The sequence below is a fragment of the Schistocerca gregaria genome, chromosome 4, assembly GCF_023897955.1.
Source record: "Schistocerca gregaria isolate iqSchGreg1 chromosome 4, iqSchGreg1.2, whole genome shotgun sequence".
Classification (NCBI taxonomy): Eukaryota; Metazoa; Arthropoda; class Insecta; order Orthoptera; family Acrididae; genus Schistocerca; species Schistocerca gregaria.
In genome coordinates, this window is record NC_064923.1 from 486,549,811 (window position 1) to 486,574,099 (window position 24,289).

The window sequence follows — 24,289 nt, forward strand, 5'->3', positions numbered from 1 at the left end:
TTGCTGTACCAGCTGATAATTTAAGTTGAAACCCGAAAAAATATAATGGTTATTTTGCCAAAAGAATTTGTGTATGTGGTCAATCTATTGTGAGTCTGATACCTTTATTGTGTTAAGTAGATATGGGCCTTACCGAAGAATTTCACTGTTAGGCGCCATCTTAGGCAAATCTTTAACATTTTCCTTTTAGCTTATCGACGAGACATGCCGTCGGTTAGGACAATTAACTTTATTTCAGATCCCCCGACACCGGAGGTAGCTACTAATAATTTAACAATTGTATTTACAGATTTTCTTTATATAAAGAAATAACATCCCAGACAGAAAAGGTCTGGTCACAGGATACCAGTTCCATTATAGGATTTCATTCGTAGATGCTACTATTGTTACCTTATATTGGGGAATCGAGACGAAACATCAATGTATCGACGATTACGTAACTACCCTGAGAACTGAGCTAGTTTACTGAGTGCTTATACACGTCGGTCTAAATTAAACAATGTATTACACTGTTAATAATATTCCTACATTAGTTATTTCTTTATATAAAGAAAATCTGTAAATAAAATTGTTAAATTATTGGTAGCTGCCTCCGGTGAGCGGGGATCTGAAATAAAGTTAATTGTCCTAACCGACGGCATGTCTCGTAGATGAGCTAAAAGGAAAATGTTAAAGATTTGTCTAAGATGGCGCCTAATAGTGAAATGTGTGTTTCTTTTTTGAATAAGTCACGGCTCGTAATTTATTTTATTACATTACACTAGTAGTCACAAAATAATAAAAGTTTTTATTTTATTACGTTACGAACTGAAGATTGCGGCACTGTCTTTGTGATTTCTCCCCAGTCACTAAAAACTTCTACCCTTCCAAAATTGTGAGAATATTTCAGCACAACTTCCTGCTCTCCGCTTGTTAAGTACGATTCTAACCAATTATGAATAGAACTGTCAGTTCCCTAAAACTTGAGTTTTTCTAAGAGCGTTACGTGATTTAAAAAACAAAAGTCTTGGAAAAATCACAAAGAATACCAGCTGAAGTAATTTTATCATTTAAAACTCGTAACATTTCGTAAGAGAGTGAATAAATATCGCTCTCAAAGAGAAGTAATGGTCACAGAAGCTGCATTCATGAACATAAAGGATGTATTTTATACTTCAGTTGTCCTGCGTACTCAGTACATAAAAAGAATGTTCATATAACATAACTGAAAAACTCGATATTAAGTTATTAGTATTAAGACTAACTTTAAAGCCTATTTCATCGTTTCTTTTGGTGCTCTCATTTCTTCTCTACGGAACTACAGCATGATACATTGTGAACATTGAATTATTTGTCTACATGTATGTTCTTTCTGTCTCTTCCTTCGCCCAGTGCCATGTTAATCATTATACATCTACATTCATACTCTGGAAACCATGGTGATGCTCGTGGGTAAATCCTCATTGTACAACATATCCATAAGATAGAGCTTTTTCCGGTTAGCTTCATGTATGGAACGAGGGAACCATGAAATCTAAAATGCCTCAGAGCATGCCATAGTAAGTCTCGTCTTGTCCTCGTGATACGTATGAGAGCGATACATAGAGGGTTGTAGGACATCCCTAGATTCATTCAAAGGTCGTTCTTGAATCATTGTAATTAGACATTTCCTGGATAGTTTGCGTTCGTTTTCAGGTGTCTACCAGTTGAGTTACTTCAACATCTCCTTGATATGCTGCTATGGGACAAACAGACCTTTATGTACTTTCAACACCACATATTAGTCCTATTTGGTACAGGTCCCATGCATTTGAGCAGTATTCTAGAATGGATTCCACGAGTGTTTTGTAAGCAACCTCCTTTATAGACTGATGGAATTTCTCTAGTATTCTACTATCAAGGCGAGGACTTTCACGTGATCATTCAATGTCATATCCCAACAAACTGTTACAAGCAGATATTTCTATGAGTTGACGGATTTCAGTTGTGACTCATTGATATTATAGTTATAGGATAGAGTGTGTGCTTTGGCTTCCAAAATGTAGCAGTTTTATATCTCTGAACGTTCAAATTAAGTCGCCAACCTTTGCACCAATTTGAAATCTTATCAAGATCCGATGGAATATTTATGGAGCTATTTCAGACGGTACTTCTTTATAGATTACCGCATCGCATGTGAAAAATCTGTACCTACTATCTATAATGGTTACAAATTATTAACATAAAGCAAGGACAGTAAGGATCCCAACACACTTCCATGAGGCACACATCACGTTACTTCAATATCTGTCGATGACTCTCAATCCTAGAGAATGTGCCGAGTCCCCCATTACTAGAAATCCTGAACCCAGTCAGAAATTTCACTTTCGATGGTTATCAAATTTGTGGTCCTCATTTCGATGATTTTCACTAGTTAAGAAATAATATATCTATCTGATTTCCTTGATTTATAGGTTTCACAGTCTCATGCGAGAAAAGTGCGAATTGGGTTACTCATGATTCATGTTTTCATAGTCCTTGCTAGTTAGCATAGAACATGTCATTCTGTTTGAGATATCTTATCACCATTAAAGTGGGTATATGTTACGTCATTTTATAACAAGTGATTGTCAAAGATACATGCGGCAGTTTTGAGGATAACTTCTGCTATCCTTCTTGTAGACAGGATGGACTGTTGTGGTCTGTGATTTTTTCCAACAACTGGACAGGGTATTTTTGATTGAAGGATCTAGAGAATGGTCTCTTTAAAAGAGAAGATAACTCAGCCACAAATTCGATACACAATCTGACAGGCATTCCGTCTGACCCATGAGTTTTGTTCAGTTTTTGTGACTTTCACAGTTTATAAGTATCACTGAAAATCTCTTTCACATTATCTGTGATGCGAAAACTGAACTGGGGCAATACCCTTGGTTTTCATGTTGTAAAGGAACATTTGAAAAATTGGTTCAGCATTTCTGTTTTTGCTGTGTTTTCACTCGTGGTCTAGGGGTAGCGTCTCTGATCAGTAATCAAAACGTTCTAGATCCCGACTCATGTCACAGCTTACATTTTGAATGTAAGTTATCAGCAACGGCGGCCAAAGACTTCCAGGGGAACAAGTCACCCTCGTTCTGCCAACGGTCTTGTCAAAGAGGGCGGAGGAGAGGACAGAGGTTCAGGGCACTCGCTTACCCTTGGAATTGAACACTGCTCCTAAAGGTGGAAGAGTCAGCAATGATCAACGGCATGAGAATGCAGAAAGTAATGGAAGCCACTGCATTAAAAACACGTAATGGGTATACACAGGACATGTGGCCTGTAATTGAAAAATTGTCATGTTGATCTCTCCAGGAGCACAAGATTCCGGGCTAGTTCCCCGTTTGGATCTCTGGGAGTGGACTGCTAAGGAGGAGGAATAGATTGGTGTTTAATGGCCCCTTCGACGACGAGATCATTAGAGACGGAGCACAAGGATGAGGAAGGAAATCGGCCACGCCCTTTCAATGGAACCATCCCGCCATTTACCTTAAGAGGTGTAGGGAAATAACGGAAAACCTAAATCAGGACGCCTGGATGAGGGTTTGAAGCGTCGTCCTCCCGAGTGCGAGTCCAGTTGCTAACCACTGCGTCACTTCGCTCGGTACAGCCAAGAGAGAGCGTGAGGAAAAGATTTAATAACCAACGAAACGATAACTTCCTGCGTTTCAGGACGTGGCATGTCAGAAGTTTGAACGTGGTAGCGAAGCTAGAAAATATGACTAGAGAAATGCGAAGGCTCAGTCTACATATAATGGGGATCAGTGAAGTGAAATTGAAACAGGAGAGCAACTACTGGTCAGATGAGTATAGAGGAATATTAGTAGTAGCAGAAAATGGTATAACGGGAGTAGGTAGTAGGATTCGTTATGAATAGGGAGGTAGCACATAGAATGAGTTACTTCTAAGGTTCAGAGATATATTGGTCTCACTAGAATCGACAGAAAACCAACACTGACAACGATAGTTCAGGTATACATGCCGACGTCGCAAACTGAAGATCAAGCGATAGAGAAAGTATGTGACCATACTGAACGGGTAATTTAGTATGTAAATGAAGATAAAAATCTTATAGTCATGGGGGACTGGAATTCGGCTGTAGGGGAAGGAGCAAAAGGATGGGTTATGGGAAAATATGGACTTCGTCCTCGGAATGAGAGAGGTGAAAGACTAACAGAGCTCCGCAACAATTTCAGATAGTAATAGCATATATTGAGGTTCAAGAATCACAAGACGAGGAGGTACGGGAGATACGGGAAGATTTCAGTTACATTACATCATGGTGAGGCAGAGATTCCGAAATCAGATAATGGATTGTAAGGCTTACCCAGGAGCAGATACAGAATCAGATCGCAATTCAGTAGTGATGAAGAGGAGGCTGAAGTTTAAGAAACTACACAGAAAGAATTAGTAAGTGCAGAAATGGGATACGGAAGTACTAAGGAATGAAGAGATAAGCTTCACATTCTCTAAGACGATAGATAGTGGGATAAGGAATAACTCAAAAGGCGGGACATCTAATGTTGAATGGGCAGCTGCAAGAAGGACAATCACAGAAGTGGAAAGAAAAAAAACATAGGTACCGCGATTTCAAAAACAAAGAAACCATGGGTAACAGAAGTAAATGACTTAAATAGGAAGTACAGAGAGACAAGGCAAAATGGCGGGATGAAAAATGTGAAGAAATCGAACAAGAAACGATTGTCGGAAGAAGTGACTCTACATACAGAAAAGTCAAATCCACTTTTGGTGAAATTGAAAACAGGAGCTGTAACATTAACAGCTGAATGGTAATCCCACTGTCAAATGCATAGGAGAGAACGCATAGGTGGAAACAGTACAGTGAAGATCTCTGTAGGGAAAGACAGGTCTGACGATGTGGTAGAGGAATAAGCACGAGTCAATGTAGAAGAGACAGGGGATCCAGTATTATAACATTAACTTAAAAGAGCTTTGGAAGATTCAAGATGAAATAAGTCAGAAGGTATAGATAACATTTCATCAGAATTTCAAAAATCATTAGGAAAATAGCAACAAAACGACTACTCATATTGGTGTTTAGAATGTATGAATCTGGCAATATACCATATGACTTTCGGAAGATAAGAAGCGTTATCCGAAGGTACAAACAGCCGAATAGTGCGAGTACTAGTTTACAATCAGACAGAAAGAGCTGAATAGTGCGAGTATTATCGCACAGTGAGCTTAACATCTCATGCATCCAAGTTGCTGACAAGAATAATATACAGAAGAACGAAAAAGAAAATTGAGGGTTTGTTAAATGATGATCTGTTTGTCTTCAGGAAAGATGAAGGTATCAGAGAGGCAATCCTGAGGTTGCTGTTAATAATGTAAGCAAGACTGAAAAAAAAAGCAAGACACAGACATAGGATTTGTGGGTCTGGAAACAGAATGCGATACTGTCAAAGAAGGAACAATTAGAGTGGAAGACTAAGAATGAAGGGCATGGAATAAAAAGGATGTAAGTGAGGGATGTTATCTTTTGCCACTACTGTTCAATCTTTACATCGAAGGAGCAATGAAGGAAATAAAAGTGTTTCAACAGTGCAATTAAAACTCAAGGTGGAAGGATATATATGATAAAGTTCACTGATTACATTGCTATCTTCAGTGAAAGCGAAGAAGATTTACATGATCTTATGAATGGAATAAACAGTCTAATGAGTAGAGAATACTGGTTGAGGGTTAATGAAGCAATAGGAAATTAATGAGACGTAGCAGAAATGAGAATAGCGAGAAACTTAATATCAGAACTGGGGATCACAAAGTAGACAAAGTTAAGAAATTCTGCTGCCTAGGTATCAAAAAAACCCATGACGGATGGAGCAAGGAGGACATAAAAGGCACATTAGCACAGGCAAACACTTCATTCTTGCGCAAGAGATGTCTACTGGTCAAACTTAGGTGTTAATTTGAGGAGGAAATTTCTGAGAATGTGCTTTTGGAGAACAGCATTGTATGGCAGTGAGACATGGCCTGCAGGAAAACCGGAACAGATGAGAATAAACTGATCATTCGAACATTATGAACACAGACCTACTTTCGATATAAACATTCACGTAGGCATCCATGGGTCCAGTGGAGCTCGTGAAGGGCACCATGACGGTCAAAGAGTATCGTACACCGATTCCAGACCACGTACACCCCTTCATGACGACCATCTTTCCCGACGGCAGTGGCATTTTTCAGCAAGACAACGAGCAACGTTACAGGTCCACGAATGTGACGGAGTGGTTCCAGGAACACAGTGACGTGTTCCAGTTGATGTGCTGGCCTCTTAACTCATCAGATATGCACTTAATCGAACACATCTGGGATGTAATTGAATGTGGAGACCGAGTTCATTGCCCCCCTCCCCGGAATTTACGGGGATAAATGTGGTGCCATCACCCTCCACCTCCATGCTTCCCTTACACGCCGTGTCACCGCTGTTATATGTGCCGAATGTGGAAGTACCGGCGGTTAGGTACGTGGAGATAATTTTCTGGCTGATTACTGTAGAAGCAATTCAGATGTAGTGCTATCGAAGACTGTTGAAAATTAATTAAACTGATAATGATTCCCCACAGAATCGGCGAGGGAAAAAATATATGGAAAACACAGAAACGAAGAAGGGATAATATGACATCACATTTGTTAAGACGTCACGGAATACCTTCCACATGATAGAGATAGCTGCAGTTGATAAAAGTTGTAAAAGAAGACAGAGATCTGAATACATCCATCAAATAATTGAACACTTAGGTTGCAGTACTACACTGAGATAAAGATATTGGCACAGAAGAACAATGTGTGCTGGGCTGCATGAAACGTGTTGGAAGACTAATGGCTCAAAATAAATAAATAAAATAAAATAAACAAATTCAGCTCCTGTCCCGTTCGTAAGTTTCTTAGACACTAAGTTTGGTGCGACTAAAAGACTTCACTTAACGACTGCAGTTTATTTGGGTTTTGTGTGAGGTATTTAGGTAATATTCTGCTATGGTAGTAGTTGAAACTTGACGCACTGTCCTCTTGATATCCACACGAGTTTCACTCAGCTTCTCTCAGTCTATAGTTCTCTTCTTTTGTCTGCACATTTTATGCAGAAGCATTTTTAGAAGATTCTTTGCTGTGTCTATATACCATGGAGGGTCCAGTCTACCAGAACGTTGAAATAGATACATATCCATCAGGTACACGGTCAACTATCCTTTTAAACTTGAGCCACACTTCTTCGACATGTTCCTGCTCAGAGCTAAATGTTTCAGTATCCTCACTAAGATGTAATACTACTGCCTCTTTGGTGAACGTATTAACGCTTCTAATTGTTTTAATGCCCTTTGCACATTGGTAAACATTGTTGTTACAACTGCCTTATGATCAGTGATAAAAATTTTTAAGTCTATTTGTTGCCATTACATCTAATATATTTCCATGATGGATGGGCTTTCTAGCTATATATTCTACGAAGTTCTCGGAGAAGGCTTTTAGTAATGATTCGCAGTACATCTTGAAACGCCCTCCACCTACGAAGCTGTAATTTTCCCAACTGACGGTTCGGCGATTTAAGTCTCCTCCAACGATGAGGGTGTGATTGGGGGACGTACGTACTTGTAAACTTAGTTTCTCTGTAAAGATTTTGGTTTGCAACTGGAGGTGAGTCTAGTTGGCAGAAGAAGGATTTGACTATTCGTTAATGCAAACCCTTCGTTTCCTTGCCCAAAGAATATTATATATAGCTTAATTTCTCCCTCTGTGGACTTCAGTTTCTTGTCTACTGCTACGAATAAACTACCTCCGTTACCCTTCAGAATACTCTTTGACTACAGACTTTAATTTCCCCAAAAAAGTCATTATTGAAGTTCTTGGGTTTTAACCAGCATGCAGTATGGAGTATTCATATGGAATAATTTTCTGGGACAACACAGTACTTAGAACGAAAATACAGACTGCTCACTAACAAGCAGTAACTATAGTTAGCGATGTTCATCCACGGTCGTCAAGGAGTTAGTCATTTTAACTGCCCTATCATAATTTATATGTTCGCTAGTTAAATTCGTTATAAACAATCAACCACAATTTGAGAGGAATAATGATGTCCATACCTACAACACCAAATGAAAAACCATCATTATTGCACATTATTGAAGCTGTCAGTGCGTCAAAAACTCCAACAACAAAATTGTTTGATATTTTGTCAAATGACATAAAACGTCTGACGGGTGGTGTCGCAAGCTGTAGATCCAATCCAAAGTCATTTCTCCGGGACGGTTGTTTCTATTAAATTAACTGCAATCTATTTTAAAACCGGTAACATGTAAAAAGGCTAGAGTCTAGGTCTAGTTCCATGAGGATTAAAAAAATAATATGCTAATCCACGTTAACACTAACCATGTAAACATATTCAGTAAACTGACTCGCTCCACATCATTTCGGTCAGAGAACTGTTAAAATGAACATGTAGTTATCTAAATAATGAACAGAAATTACTCCCGAGAGTTCTATTTTATTGGACGTTCTCGAGATATTTGAGCTGTAATATTCCACGTTCCATCAAATTCTGACAATATTAAAAGGTTACTATTTCATCAAGACTAACTTCTTACAGCAATTTTCGCGAGAGTTCCTCGTCATCCTACATATCCACTATTACTCGCTTAGTTTTTCCTCCTTACCTCATACAGGTTTCCTACATGTACTTTTATTTGTTTCTCGAATACTGTTAATTTATTTTAATAACACAACGATAATATTCTCTATGGCGATCAAAATCTCCACCTCCGAACGCTTCCCCTGTCCCCCTTCCCCCCACTTCTCTTTCCTTCTCTCCTCTTTTTTCTATCTGTCTTGTCCACACCTTCAGTCAGATCTTACTCCAGTGCTCTTATTGTTAACTTAAAACCTATTCTGCTGTGTTCCCATTCCACCATTTTAATTATTGTAGTTATTCCTTTCATCGATAATGTGGATTGTCTTCTGAGTTGATAATACACTTGATCCTGTTCAGAGACTGAATTGTATCCTTCTTTTTAATGTTACTGTTTCATTGCGCTTAACTATCATCCATGCTTATGCTTAGCTTAAGTAGCGAACGCTACGATTCATTGTGGCATGTAATTTCTTTCTGGATGTCTTTACAGTGATCGTTACTACCGGGGTTCGGCCTAAAGCCATATCCGTACGTTTTTAGGCGCAGCGGCCGATTATTTGGTTCACAAGTCGTACAATACTCACCTAGTCTGTTTAATAGTTTTCCGTACCTTCTGGTCTTCTCCAAGAACAGCTTCTTATCCTGTGTTTTTAAAGGCATTTGTCACAGTCATCTGAGACTTATCAAAGAAGTCTATAAGTCTTTCATGGCTCATTTATCTTATGCAAACCATTTTCTCCAGTATTCTTGCCTTAGTTTATCTCCAGTCTTTAAATTTACAACATTGATTTTTATCCGTAACAGGTTTTCTAGAGTCACTGTCTTCCGTAGCAGTTGCTGAACTTTTTTTTTTTTTTTGAGTCCAGTTAAGACGGAAAAACGGATGTCGTGAGGTTGACTCGGGCTGCTTCTTTCAGGAATAGTTTTCCACCGTGAAATCCATTCATTAGAAAGCGCCCTCTACATCATTTAGCTTCACGTGAGTTAACAGTCACTGGCAAAACGCAAAGACACTCTAAGCACTGGTTTCTTTTGCTAGAAATGCCACAATTTTTTGCTCTGTAGCGCAAGCATATCTACACTCCACACTTTGTAAGCAGTAGCTGTTTCCGGGATCGCTAGAGCCGTCATCGCTTCGACGTTGCCCGACCTTCATTGTTCTGTTGGTTCAAATTCGACGACTTTGTCAAGTGTTTCATGTCGATGGCATTTCTACGCTGCATCCTACAAGAACTTGAGTTTAGAATATTATATGCTCGAGCTTTTTGGCGTAATATTACAATTATATATTACTTTTTCCAGATTTTAGATGTGCTTTTTGTGTGACCAAGGCGTATCCGTAGTTCAGAGCGAACGACTCTGTTCCATGTTCAAGGATCAATTATGGTCTTTCATGAAATCATCGGGGAATACAAGCCATCATTCAGTTACTACCACATTTATATAATGTTACTACGGGGCTAGAAATTATATGGCGTCCTTTTTGTTCAAATTTTGACTATTTCTGGTTATTGTATACCAGGTGCGGTCCTGGGGGATTTCTGTAATTTCATTGCTGAGCAGTAGCGTTTTTATTCTTGGTCAATAATCAACCATTATTCCAATTACTGCTTAATTATTTCTCATGTCGAAACAATTTATAACTTATCACGCTTTGTTGGTCAGCTTCCTACGTCGTAATCGACGTGAACACACTTAACTGAATCCGTTCTGCCTTCACTGTAATCGTTGTTTACAGAAGAAGCTAAAGGTAGGTTACACACTTATTTCTGTGCACGCGTATTACAACAAGAATAAGATAGCTCTAAAATGCAGATTACTTCAAGATATGTTCTAATCCTGATTAAGTTGAGAATGGCTATTGTTATTAAGGCTTCTTTTGTATAAGTGAAAGTTTATACAGCGTGGAGTCTTTATCTCCATTACACACGTGCTGCTTATAAGAGAGGATGTTGACTGTTTCGTATCGAGTTACTAAGCTTTGAATAGAGCGGTCTTAGTTTTGCATTTCCTAAGATAATGTTCAAGATGCCATATGTTAACCGTTGCGCAGTGTAAGTCTTCCCTGTCTGTAAATATCTCACAAAAAGACGTCAGATCGCGCTATTATTCACATATGAGTCAATATCTTCTTTACTAGGAGAATATTTTCACGGTATTGATACTGAGTTCATCCCAGTTATGCACTCAGGTTAAATTTAAAAATGAGTAGGAGGCTTTCACACTTAAGGTCAAAAGAGTGTACTGAATTTCTATCCGTTCGCCTTTCTTGGCACTTGGCAAAATGAGACTGGTCCGTTATTTTCTGTTACTGCAGCTCCTGAAAATAGCGCAAATCTTATCAGTACCTGGTTTCGAAACCGGCTGCTTTACACAAATTTATTACTTGGAGAAGAGTAAATACCAGTCGAGAAACACAGGCAATAAAATATATTGGGAAAAAGTTAAAAGAAGACATATTTCCGATTCACACGAAAAGCACAATAAAAGACTGAAAAAATGAATGGTGATTAGGGTTTAACGACTCATCGAACTGGTTCTTGGCGACAAAGGACCGGTTCGCACTGGAAAAGTATGGGGGGAGGGGGGGAAATCATAACCATCTTTTCAGAGAAATCAGCCTTAAGCGATTTAGAGAAACGCCGGGATCCTAAATATGGCCGGTGTGATAGGATTTAATCCACGGACCTCCCGAATATGTGTCCCGTGTGTTAACTACTGTAACACACCATTCGTACGCAGGCTAAAGAAAACGAGTGGTCTTCTGTCCTAAATTGGACTACAACATATGGGCAACTCTGGATGAACAAGAAAGTAACCTATTAAAGCACACGTCGTTTTTTGTTAATGCGTCGTGGAGACTGGCTATTAGAATACGAAATGTTCTATGTCGGAGAATTTAGAGAGGTCAAGTAAGATACTACAAGACTGAGTGGCGAGGTTTGTTTCCAACATCAGGGACTACTCTCAAAAAGGAAATATGCATTTCGTATGAACTTCACCTACCTTTCATTGTGTGTGTGTCTGTGTGTGTGTGTGTGTGTGTGTGTGTGTGTGTGTGTGTGAGAGAGAGAGAGAGAGAGAGAGAGAAATAGAGAGAGAGAGAGAGAGACAGAGAGAGACAGAGAGAGAAAGAGAGCGATAGGGAGAACAATAAAAGAAAACGAATATTAAAAGTGAATCTCAGTTTCTTAAATAAACAGAAATTACAGAAAGTTATGTTTACTCCAAGCATATATACAGAAAATTGCTATCGGGTTGCTCTCAATCGTACAAATTTCCACGCCTTTCGAGTGTTTTGTTTAGTGTGAAAGTGTTTACTTGCTTAATATTCGAGTCCTTTTGTAATTAAAACATAATTCTGCAGAAGTAATATCTGTTACGAAATATGAATCTCACATTCCGTACGCGCCGAATAACGTTCGTGCCTTTGTGAATTTAACGCCAACGAGCACCCTCTGTAATTAAACAAGGTAGCAATTTTCTCAAAAATCTTCGTATATCCAGTGGGAGTAAACGTCGTTAATGGCTATGGCGTCGATGGAGTTACAAATAACGAAATGTCGGCTTAACGAGGGCCTTATAGTGAGATAAAAGTTAAATGCGCGTATTCTGATATTAAGTTCGTGAACGATTTGTTTAATTAAATACCTACATATGAATACAAAGAGATATCCTGTATAAATTAGAAAGTCAGGAGGCTATCAGTATAGAACAAAACAATTATTCTCCTTCTCTTTCCCTAAGCTTACTTCGTTGTTAGCCTTATTTGTGTACTCCTATATAACCGAATGGTAAAACTTTGCTGTTTTGAATCTGCGTGAAATCAAAACTCTGCTACAGGGAGAATATAAATTATTTTGATTGCATCGGTCAGACTTAGAATGATATACTCTCTATGTAGCCGAAATACAATTAGTACACTTTTGTAAATAATTTCTTGTAAAACATGACGGATTTATTAGACGAACTGTATTCTGCAGTAATGCCACTTTACATAAATAGAAACAGTTTTAATAACATCGTAGTTTCATTATCCAAATTAATAGTGCCTATTAAAATATTAGATTTCATGTTAGAGAAAGCAGTATGGAATCGAAATACAGAAATATGAAAGGCATACGTAACTGTAAAGGTGTATATTAAGTAAAGGTAGTAATATACTCTAGATAATTCATTTATATTAACTAGTGGAAATAAAAGTTGAAATTTTCTTCGACGCACAAATTTTATAAAAATGTACTGGAAAAGTGCTGAAAGTGTAAACTATAAATACCTGTTTGTCGCCATGCTTGCATTCAGTACGGTCATACCACCAGCGATTCTTCAGTTTTGTCAGCTCCCCATTCTCTATTAGCGACAGTACCGCCAAGTTAATCTCATCCCTGTAAAGAAGCAGTATGGAACTCATTTATATATTGTGCTACTGTTGATCACGATAGGAGATCCTAATAACTTATTATTGTCATAATTTTGTTTTTCTGGAATATATTTAAATTTAACTAAGCAATATGTTAACAAATAAAACCATTTCTAATAAAGCTTTCTTTAAATAAAATACAATGCCGCACCAAAGCATCAACGTATCTTGAAGACGTCAACCAAGTTATGTAGTACGCATAGGGACAAATATTTAGTGTGTTTCTTATAACATTTAAATCTGTCAATACATAGCAAAAGTACACATTTCATACATATTTATGTCGCTTACTAGTGGCATTCGATAACTTTTGAAATGACGAAAATTTTGATATGATGCTTCGTTTATTTGCAGTAAATGTGTCACGAAAAGAAAGTTTTTGTTAGGTATGGAAGTCAAAACTTCTAGAGTATCTCAGGTTGGGGTACCAGACATTTTCAGCAGAAGTCAATGAAAGAGTGCTGTGACAGTTTAAAATGTAACTTATCCTCCTTGCCCTACACATCAAGAAGACCATAAAAACTCGTATTTTAAAACGCAGCATATCATACATGCGGGGCAGGTTTCACTCTTCTCTGATGTATCTCACGCACAAAATCTTCGTGACCTTCCACGTATGCGGTTCAGGTTTTGTGCCGCTGCAAAATGTCGTTCCGTTCATCGCGCAGGAACTTTCATTAAGTGCGAACTTGCAACTTCATCGAAGAGTTCACACGTTCAGTTTATATCTTCTTATGATGTCATGTTCGCAGATGAATAATTGTGCGTTTCGGTATAAGAATTACGATATTATCTGGTGTTCTAGTAAAACTGAATGCACCACAAAAAAGTCATTCTTCCAGAAGTAGCCACAGCTACATATTTTAGAAAATGTAATAACTATTGATCACCTTACATCGCAAAAAATACAGTGACATATTTATTTGTAGGACACTGTAAAGCTTTACCTGACGTCAACCCTAAGATTACTTTGAACACCACTCCAAGCCACAATGTAGCTCGGTATTTTTCACCCAAAACAAACACTGCTAGAAGCGTAAAGCGTTACCTGACGTCAACCCTAAGATTGCTTTGAACACCACTCCAAGCCACAATGTAGCTCGGTATTTTTCACCCAAAACAAACACTGCTAGAAGCGTAAAAAGAAAAGATTGACGTATACAAATTCTAAGACTGACTGACGATCGAATTTGAGGAAAAAATGGTAAAGCACCTCACTACGGGTGTTTTTGATGCTGATCATGAGGGAGTATCGTCCAAGTCATAAGACGTAGCTTTCCTCTCATCCAGGTCCAAAAATTGACAATTCGCTTACATATCTACACTCCTGAAAATGGAAAAAACAACACATTGACACCGGTGTCTCAGACCCACCATACTTGCTCCGGACACTGCGAGAGGGCTGTACAAGAAATGATCACACGCACGGCACAGCGGACACACCAGGAACCGCGGTGTTGGCCGTCGAATGGCGCTAACTGCGTAGCATTTGTGCACCGCCGCCGTCAGTGTAGCCAGTTTGCCGTGGCATACGGAGCTCCATCGCAGTCTTTAACACTGGTAGCATGACGCGACAGCGTGGACGTGAACCGTATGTGCAGTTGACGGACTTTGAGCGAGGGCGTATAGTGGGCATGCGGGAGGCCGGGTGGACGTACCGCCGAATTGCTCAACACGTGGGACGTGAGGTCTCCACAGTACATCGATGTTGTCGCCAGTGGTCGGCGGAAGGTGCACGTGCCCGTCGACCTGGGACCGGACCGCAGCGACGCACGGATGCACGCCAAGATCGTAGGACCCTACGCAGTGCTGTGGGGGACCGCACCGCCACTTCCCAGCAAATTAGGGACACTGTTGCTCCTGGGGTATCGGCGAGGACCATTCGCAACCGTCTCCATGTAGCTGGGCTACGGTCCCTCACACCGTTAGGCCGTCTTCCGCTCGCGCCCCAACATCGTGCAGCCCGCCTCCAGTGGTGTCGCGACAGGCGTGAATGGAGGGACGAATGGAGACGTGTCGTCTTCAGCGATGAGAGTCGCTTCTGCCTTGGTGCCAATGATGGTCGTATGCGTGTTTGGCGCCGTGCAGGTGAGCGCCACAATCAGGACTGCATACGACCGAGGCACACAGGGCCAACACCCGGCATCATGGTGTGGGGAGCGATCTCCTACACTGGCCGTACACCTCTGGTGATCGTCGACGGGACAATGAATAGTGCACGGTACATCCAAACCGTCATCGAACCCATTGTTCTACCATTCCTAGACCGGCAAGGGAACTTGCTGTTCCAACAGTACAATGCACGTCCGCATGTATCCCGTGCCACCCAACGTGCTCTAGAAGGTGTAAGTCAACTACCCTGGCCAGCAAGATCTCCGGATCTGTCCCCCATTGAGCATGTTTGGGACTGGATGAAGCGTCGTCTCAAGCGGTCTGCACGTCCAGCACGAACGCTGGTCCAACTGAGGCGCCAGGTGGAAATGGCATGGCAAGCCGTTCCACAGGACTACATCCAGCATCTCTACGATCGTCTCCATGGGAGAATAGCAGCCTGCATTGCTGCGAAAGGTGGATATACACTGTTCTAGTGCCGACATTGTGCATGCTCTGTTGCCTGTGTGTATGTGCCTGTGGTTCTGTCAGTGTGATCATGTGATGTATCTGACCCCAGGAATGTGTCAATAAATTTTCCTCTTCCTGGGACAATGAATTCACGGTGTTCTTATTTCAATTTTCAGGGGTGTATGTATGTGTTGTAGTTCCTACCTAATTCCACTTATCGCTATCAGATTTATTTCGAGCTTCTTTTCCAAAGACGGATCCGTTTTGTAACTAAATCTCATCAGATCTGCCTCATGTTTGTGAGCAGGAACCTGAAATGAATATTGTTCTAAATTCTGCTCGAAACTGCGTCTGAATATTCAGTCTTGCGTCATTGTTGAAAAGGCACTGATATAGTGTACTATTGGCTGTTTCGCGACTTTAGGATCAATGTAACTATGATCCAAATAATAAAGTTGACGTAACTACAAAGAGTTCTCCCATAGAGCACGCGGAACTGTACATGGCCATTTTCACAAAATGAAGAAAGAGGCAACAGTTATTGAATCAATATTATTTTATTGTTAATTACATGACTACTGAAAACAAGTATTCCTTTTGTGACAATTAATATAATTAGTCACTGATAGGCTTACTGCAAAGAAAATGACAAATGTAAACAATATGTCTATGCATTGTGGAAATAAATATAAGTAGATGCTGATCGGTGAGCATCTAGGATTATCGGTGGCCGGAAATCCATAGGGCGACATGTATTGAACTACCTTTCTGTTATGATGCCTTTGTTGTTACTATGAAATCTCTGAATGATTCAGATCTAGATCTACAGCTAAATCTACATCTGTACTCAGCAAACCACCGTGAGGTCCATGGCAGAGCGTACGTCCCACGGTACCAGTTATTAGGGTTTCTTCCTGTTCCATTCACGTAATGAGCGCGGGAAGAATGCTAGTTTGAATGCAGTAATTATTCTAATCTTATCTTCACGATCCTTATGTGAGCGATCCGTTGGGGGTAGTACTATATTCCTAGATTAATCATTTAAGGCCAGTTCCTGATTTCTTTTCTACAGGATTTCTGGGAATAGTTAACGTGTACCATCAAGAGTCTTCCAGTTCAGTTCCTTCAGTATCTCTGTGACACTCTCCCACGGAACAAACCTGTGACTATTAGTGCTGCCCTTCTCTGTATAAGTTCGATATCACCTGTTAGTCTTGTCTGGTACGGGACCCACACACTTGAATAACATTCTAAATTCGGTCTCGCTAGTGATCTGTAAGTAATCTCCTTCAGAGTGACTGCACTTCCCCAATATTCTACCAATAAACCGAAGACTACCACTGCTTTATCCACAAATGTACCTGGATATCCCTACAAAGTGCTACACCTAGGTGGTTGAGTTGGCCGATTACTAGAGGACTTATTGGTATTATAGTTATAGGATACTACGTGTTTTCGTTTTGTGAAGTGCAAAATTTTAGATTTCTGAACGACCTATAGTTTAGAGGCGGTAGTTTTCTGCATCAGTATTATATCAAGATCTGGAGCAAGTATTTATTACTTAAAACATTTTATTTTGGAGCTTAAACTCCTGGCAGGGCCATCCAAGTCAGACAAGTCTCTTTGCCAGGGGTCAGAAACAACGTGAGGAAAAGGCAAACATCAAAGGGAGACGACACCAACAGAAAAACAACTTTACTGCAATGCCTATGGTAGCAGCCCCACCGCCTAGTTACCCTGGCTGCAAACACGTATCCTGTAACGCAGGAATTACAGTGGTACTCAGAATCTCCAGAAAAAGGCACTCTGGACACATAAATTTTGGACGACATTGGCAAAAAACTGCAACAAACGACTTGATATGGACTGTGTATTCAAACTGGCTATATTCAATATTCGGAGTTTCAGTGATTAGGAAGTAGAACACTAAAATGAATTTAAAAATATTGATTGAGTTAGCCACCATAACCGGAACCAGAGATATATTAAGAGGTTCTACAACAGTGAAGTCCCTCGAAACGTAAGAGCTTGTGCTAGAGCATCTGTTCCGTGAAAGAAAACTTTAATCAACAACTTTACACCACCATCAGTGAACGGATAATTCAGGTCAGAATAAAGATACCAAAGGATTCCCTACCGGTAATTGGAGTATATAACCCAGACAAGGAAAATATGATGTCAATGTAGAAATTTATTACATTTTGCAAAGAACCCTATACAACATGAACCAAAATGATTATCTGATAACAGCAGGAGATTTAAATTCAAGGGTAGGTAACGACCCAGTGTCAAATGTTATTACTTCTGAAGGGGAAAACACAAAAAATAGTAATGGATATAGACCGAAGGTGTTCTTGTTAACTAATGAGGTAAGGATAATAAACACTTTCTTCAAGCAAACACAGATGCACTAATACACATGGTAAGCTAGAGGTTCTGACACAGTTATAAACTACGTGGAAACTAATAACAAGGCATGTAATGCAAGAAACGAGTATTCACATGTCCAGATGTGTCTTCAGACCATCTATTGTTAGTCTGAAAAATACGAGTAAAATTACTTAAAAGATGGAAGGCAGCTTTGAAATGTACCTGATAGTTGGGTCCTTCATTTCCTCACAATATATTTTATCTTTTATGAATCGGAGTAACTATTCTGTTACTATATCCGAGATGTTGCAGTACATCGATACCGACACTTTCTCAATATCTTTGTTAAGTTACTGTATCGGCACTGTCTTTCGCGAGCCAGTCAACTTTCGTTAGCGGTTTTCTAAACCATGTGGCTTTCCTGTTAGAGAGATGTCCGCCATTACGTTATAGTATTTATCAACCTCTTCAATCAGTTACGTGAAAGTCGTAGTGTAATACCTAGACAAAGTAACAGAAGGAAACAACTGACAACAGAAGAGTGGCAAATGAATGTTCCTGCTGCTGTTGCAGCTGATCCGATCGTTAGCTCACGAGCAATTAGGACGTGTTAGGCAAGGGTCCTACACTTTCTCCATCGATATAGGTTCCATTCCTATTACATTAACCCTCATCATGAGCTCCATGCAAACGATTATAAGAATCGCATTAAATTCTGTATATGGGCATTAAGACAGCGTACCCCGGATGAATTATTGCGTTATGTACCTTGTTTAGTGATGAAGCCACATTTACAAATTATTACCGGGTAAACCACATATCCTACTGGTTCGTTGACAATCCCCGTTGGCTTGGTTAGGTGGAACGTGAGTGTCCGTGGAACGTAATCGTGTGATGTGGGATAGTGAACCATCAGCTCATAGGACCGTTATTTATAGACGGAACACTGAACGCGCACAAGTAACGCAGCCTCCTGACACACCGTCTTCCATGCTACAAGACATACCTCTACAGAGTGGGAGGAACCTGAGGTACCAACATGATGGTTGTCTAGCCCATAGTGCACGAACTGCTTCAGCATTTCTTCACGAATTGCTTCCAAATCGTTGGATTAGACACAGAGGACCTGTACCTTGGCCGGCCAGTTCCCTGATATGACGCCTATAAAAATTTATTTGTGGGGAAACCCAAAAGACGCTGTCTACAAGGACATACTGATTACACCTGATAATATGCAACTACGTACGTATTACTGCAGCCTGCTCGGGCATCTTCGCTGAAATATCCAGCAGTCCTTTGTTAACAGAATGGAAGTGTGTATTACCACCGCTGGTGGTCATTTAGAACACAACCTGTGATGATGAATTTTTCCCCTACTGGTCAGAATTCACATAACGCACTTGTTTTTTTTTCTATGGTTGGTGGTACTATAGGTATTGTATTCACACAAGTGTCTGTGAGGGAATAGACATTGTTCCATTTAACAAAGTCTACCCTTTCTAAGTATTATTACAATCTGCTTATTGGCCAACAATGGGAGCCCATGACTACCAAACCACTCTGTGAAAACTCCACTTCAATAGCTCATTCCTCAATATTTGGATACAGGTTTTATGTGGAACAGACGTGAATATGGGAAATACAGTGGTGCATGTTATAAATTATAGGGTAGTATTTTAAAAATACGGCCATCAGCAATCGCTGCAACATATCGTATGCTCAGTACGCTTTTTGCAAAGGAAGAATATCTCCAGCCTCTATCTTCACTATGGCACAGCTAACATTGACTTCATTGACTACATAAAGGTATTTGGTTAAGAATTTAAGTAAGCTATGACAAATTTTGAGAAACAGATGGAGCCGATCCCAAAAGAGGTGTACAGCGTTCGTACATCAATATCAAAATACAGAGAAAAATATTGCTCAGCAGACATAATATAGATAAAAAAAGTCAATTAGTTAGACATGAATTTCAGCTATAACACACTCTTTTAATATATCTGTATCAGCGATGAAACAAAAACTTAGATCCTGACATTTAAGCACTTTAAAATTAATGTTGTAGTTATCAGCTCACATCATTTTCCTGGGGACCAAGTAATTGTTAGCCACAATGGAAATGACCTACAAGAAACTTTTTTTTATTTAAGTGATATGTCCTGCGAATACAATCTGAAGATCCTGAAGACCTCCATTACGAAGACAAAATCAACTGAATTTTTAAAACACCATTAGATGCGAGTTAAGATAAAAATAGATATGCAGATCACACAGTAAGTTAACACACTACTGGATATTAAAATTGCTACACCAAAAAGAAATGCGGATGATAACGGATATTCATTGGACAAATACACTCCTGGAAGTGGAAAAAAGAACACATTGACACTGGTGTGTCAGACCCACCATACTTGCTCCGGACACTGCGAGAGGGCTGTACAAGCAATGAACACATGCACGGCACAGCGGACACGCCAGGAATCGCCGTGTTGGCCGTCAAATGGCGCTAACTGCACAGCATTTGTGCACCGCCGCCGTCAGTGTCAGCCAGTTTGCCGTGGCATACGGAGCTCCATCGCAGTCTTTAACACTGGTAGCATGACGCGACAGCGTGGACGTGAACCGTATGTGCAGTTGACGGACTTTGAGCGAGGGCGTATAGTGGGCATGCGGGAGGCCGGGTGGACGTACCGCCGAATTGCTCAACACGTGGGACGTGAGGTCTCCACAGTACATCGATGTTGTCGCCAGTGGTCGGCGGAAGGTGCACGTGCCCGTCGACCTGGGACCGGACCGCAGCGACGCACGGATGCACGCCAAGATCGTAGGACCCTACGCAGTGCTGTGGGGGACCGCACCGCCACTTCCCAGCAAATTAGGGACACTGTTGCTCCTGGGGTATCGGCGAGGACCATTCGCAACCGTCTCCATGTAGCTGGGCTACGGTCCCTCACACCGTTAGGCCGTCTTCCGCTCGCGCCCCAACATCGTGCAGCCCGCCTCCAGTGGTGTCGCGACAGGCGTGAATGGAGGGACGAATGGAGACGTGTCGTCTTCAGCGATGAGAGTCGCTTCTGCCTTGGTGCCAATGATGGTCGTATGCGTGTTTGGCGCCGAGGCACACAGGGCCAACACCCGGCATCATGGTGTGGGGAGCGATCTCCTACACTGGCCGTACACCTCTGGTGATCGTCGAGGGGACACTGAATAGTGCACGGTACATCCAAACCGTCATCGAACCCATTGTTCTACCATTCCTAGACCGGCAAGGGAACTTGCTGTTCCAACAGGACAATGCACGTCCGCATGTATCCCGTGCCACCCAACGTGCTCTAGAAGGTGTAAGTCAACTACCCTGGCCAGCAAGATCTCCGGATCTGTCCCCCATTGAGCATGTTTGGGACTGGATGAAGCGTCGTCTCAAGCGGTCTGCACGTCCAGCACGAACGCTGGGTCCAACTGAGGCGCCAGGTGGAAATGGCATGGCAAGCCGTTCCACAGGACTACATCCAGCATCTCTACGATCGTCTCCATGGGAGAATAGCAGCCTGCATTGCTGCGAAAGATGGATATACACTGTACTAGTGCCGACATTGTGCATGCTCTGTTGCCTGTGTGTATGTGCCTGTGGTTCTGTCAGTGTGATCATGTGATGTATCTGACCCCAGGAATGTGTCAATAAATTTTCCTCTTCCTGGGACAATGAATTCACGGTGTTCTTATTTCAATTTCCAGGAGTGTATATTATACTAAAACGGACATGTGATTACATTTTCACGCAATTTGGTTGCATAGATCCTGTGAAATCATTACCCAGGACAACCACCTCTGGCCGTAATAACGGCCTTGATACGCCTGGGCATTGCGTCAAACATAGCGTGGATGCAGCTTCAACAAGATACCACAGTTCATCAAGAGCAGTGACTGGCGTATTGTGACGAGCCAGTTGTTCGGCCACGATTGACCAGACGTTTTCCATTGGTGAGACATCTGGAGAATGTGCTGGCCAGGGCAGTAGTCGAACATTTTCTATAGCTAGAAGGGCCCGTACAGGACTTGCAACATGCGGTCGTGAATTATCCTGCTGAAATGTAGGGTTTCGCAGGGATCGAATTAAGGGTGGAGCCTCGGCTCGGAAGACATCTGAAATGTTACACCTACTGTTCAAAGTGCCGTCAATGTGAACAAAAGGTGACCGAGACGTGTAACCAATGGCACCCCAACCATCACGCCTAGTAATATGCCAGTATGGGGATGACGAATACACACTTTCAATGCGGGTTCACTGTGATGTCGCCAAACACGGATGCGACCATCATGATGCTGTAAACAGAACCTGGATTCATCCGAAAAAATGACGTTTTGCCATTCGTGCACCCAGGTTCGTCATTGAGTACACCATCGCAGGCGGTGCTGTCTGTGATGCAGCGTCAAGGGTAACCACAGCCATGGTCTCCGAGCTGATAGTCCATGCTGCTGGAAACGTCATCGAACTGTTCGTGCAGATGGTTGTTGTCTTTCAAACGTTCCCATCTGTTGACTCAGGGATCGCGACGTGGCTGCACATCCGTTACAGGCATGCGGCTAAGATGATGATGATGAATCGTGATGGCACGCATTTCTCCTCCTTACACAATGCATCACAACAACGTTCCACCAGGCAATGCCGGTCAGGTGCTGTTTGAGTATGAGAAATCGGTTGGAAACGTTCGTCATGTCAGCACGTTGTAGGTGTCGCCACCGGCGCAAACCTTGTGTGAATGCTCCGAAAAGCTAATAGTTTGCATATCGCAGCATCGTCTTCATGTCGGTTAAATTTCGCGTCTGTAGCACATCTTTGGGGTGTAACAATTTTAATGGCCAGTAGTGTACATTTAAATATTTATAGTGCGATAATGCGTATTGAGCAAATAATGAAATACAAAATACGTTTGATCTATTCTACTATTTCCTCAGAAATATAAGCATAACGTTGGGAAAGAAATTAACATAAACTACTAAAGTTCTACAAGGTTTAAAAAGTATCTGCATTGCCGTAAGTTTTCAAAACTGATCGCTAAATTACTGGGATAAACAGAGAACATAAGTATGTTAAAGAACTTCCTTAGACACATGGCTGGATATTCTTTGATGCATTAAAATAATGACGACTTTCGCGCTGAACTGAATACACAAAACTTAATTCACACAATAAAACAGTATTAATTAAAATGGAAGGAATACATAAACCGCATTTCAGATGCAAAAATCACTAAACCAATAAATAACGTAAACCAAAAGGCAAAAGGTCTTTAGAAAGACTAATGAAAATGCCGCTAGATCAGTTTTGAAGAAGGAACGTACCAAAAGGTCCAACCTATCATGTGTTGGATGATAACATTATTTTGCTAATAAACAGACGTCGGTATACGTTGACTAAAGAAATGTTATTACAATGTTGTGCGTCGAGTGTGCTTTCAGACTTCCATACCCTCTGCCCAATCAGTATTTTACGTAATCGAGGGTGCCTGGCATATGTCCATCAACTCACATTTTCCGCGAGATTCCTCCTATAAGATGGACCATCCGGAAAATTTAGAGATTTTTGTTTCCGTGTTCTTCCCGTTACTCTCTGACTTACTAATACCTTTGTTCCATTTTCTGATCCTAGGTGAATTACGTCAATGCTTGAAGGTAATTTTTTTCTGTCGTTGTGACTACAAAAATGCGTGATTTTTTTCACCAGACGCGTTTCGCTTTATTGAGGTAAAGCATCATCAGTGGTGTGTAATTAAGTTATATACATTTTGATTTAGTTCGAAAAACACTTCGTTAAGAGCAGGTTGATTTGTACTGACGGTGAATTTTGGGCTGATTTTTCGCTTACATCGGGAAATGCCGTCTGCTAGCACTTCGTTGTTCTCCTGTGTTAGATCCTGATAATTTTGGTCTAATTTTTACATGTTCTGCAGTACTATGCATTTCTTATGTTTTTGACGACACACTGTATTCTGTATTCTGTTGTTTTTGTACGCCAAGTATGTATTGTTGTTGTTTGTGTTTTGTAGTGTTGCCAACATATCATTTCCACTACTTTGCCTTTCACCTACAATGTTCTTTTTATCTTTTAATTACATTATTGTATGCGTGTAATTCTGTTTAATTATGTCTATTTATGTACTGTGTAAGAGTGGAGAAGGAATAGCAATGAGTGGACCTAAGTATATAGCAGTGTAATGGAGTGTGAGTTAGAGGGGAAGGTAAGGGGCGAAAAATAAAATGAAAATGTGAGTAGGGGCGGGGGGTGG

The 24,289-nt window shown here is 40.8% G+C and overlaps 1 protein-coding gene across 2 annotated transcripts in view; it reads right to left on the reverse strand.

Moving 5' to 3' along the window:
• The window catches only part of LOC126267265 (glutamate receptor 1-like), a 1,125,091-nt gene that overhangs the window by 24,294 nt on the left and 1,076,508 nt on the right, over positions 1-24,289 (reverse strand). For both annotated transcript variants that reach the window (XM_049972331.1, XM_049972330.1), the window contains exon 16: positions 12,927-13,035. In XM_049972331.1, the coding sequence (XP_049828288.1) occupies positions 12,927-13,035 (109 nt within the window). The remainder of the gene's footprint in view (positions 1-12,926; positions 13,036-24,289) is intronic.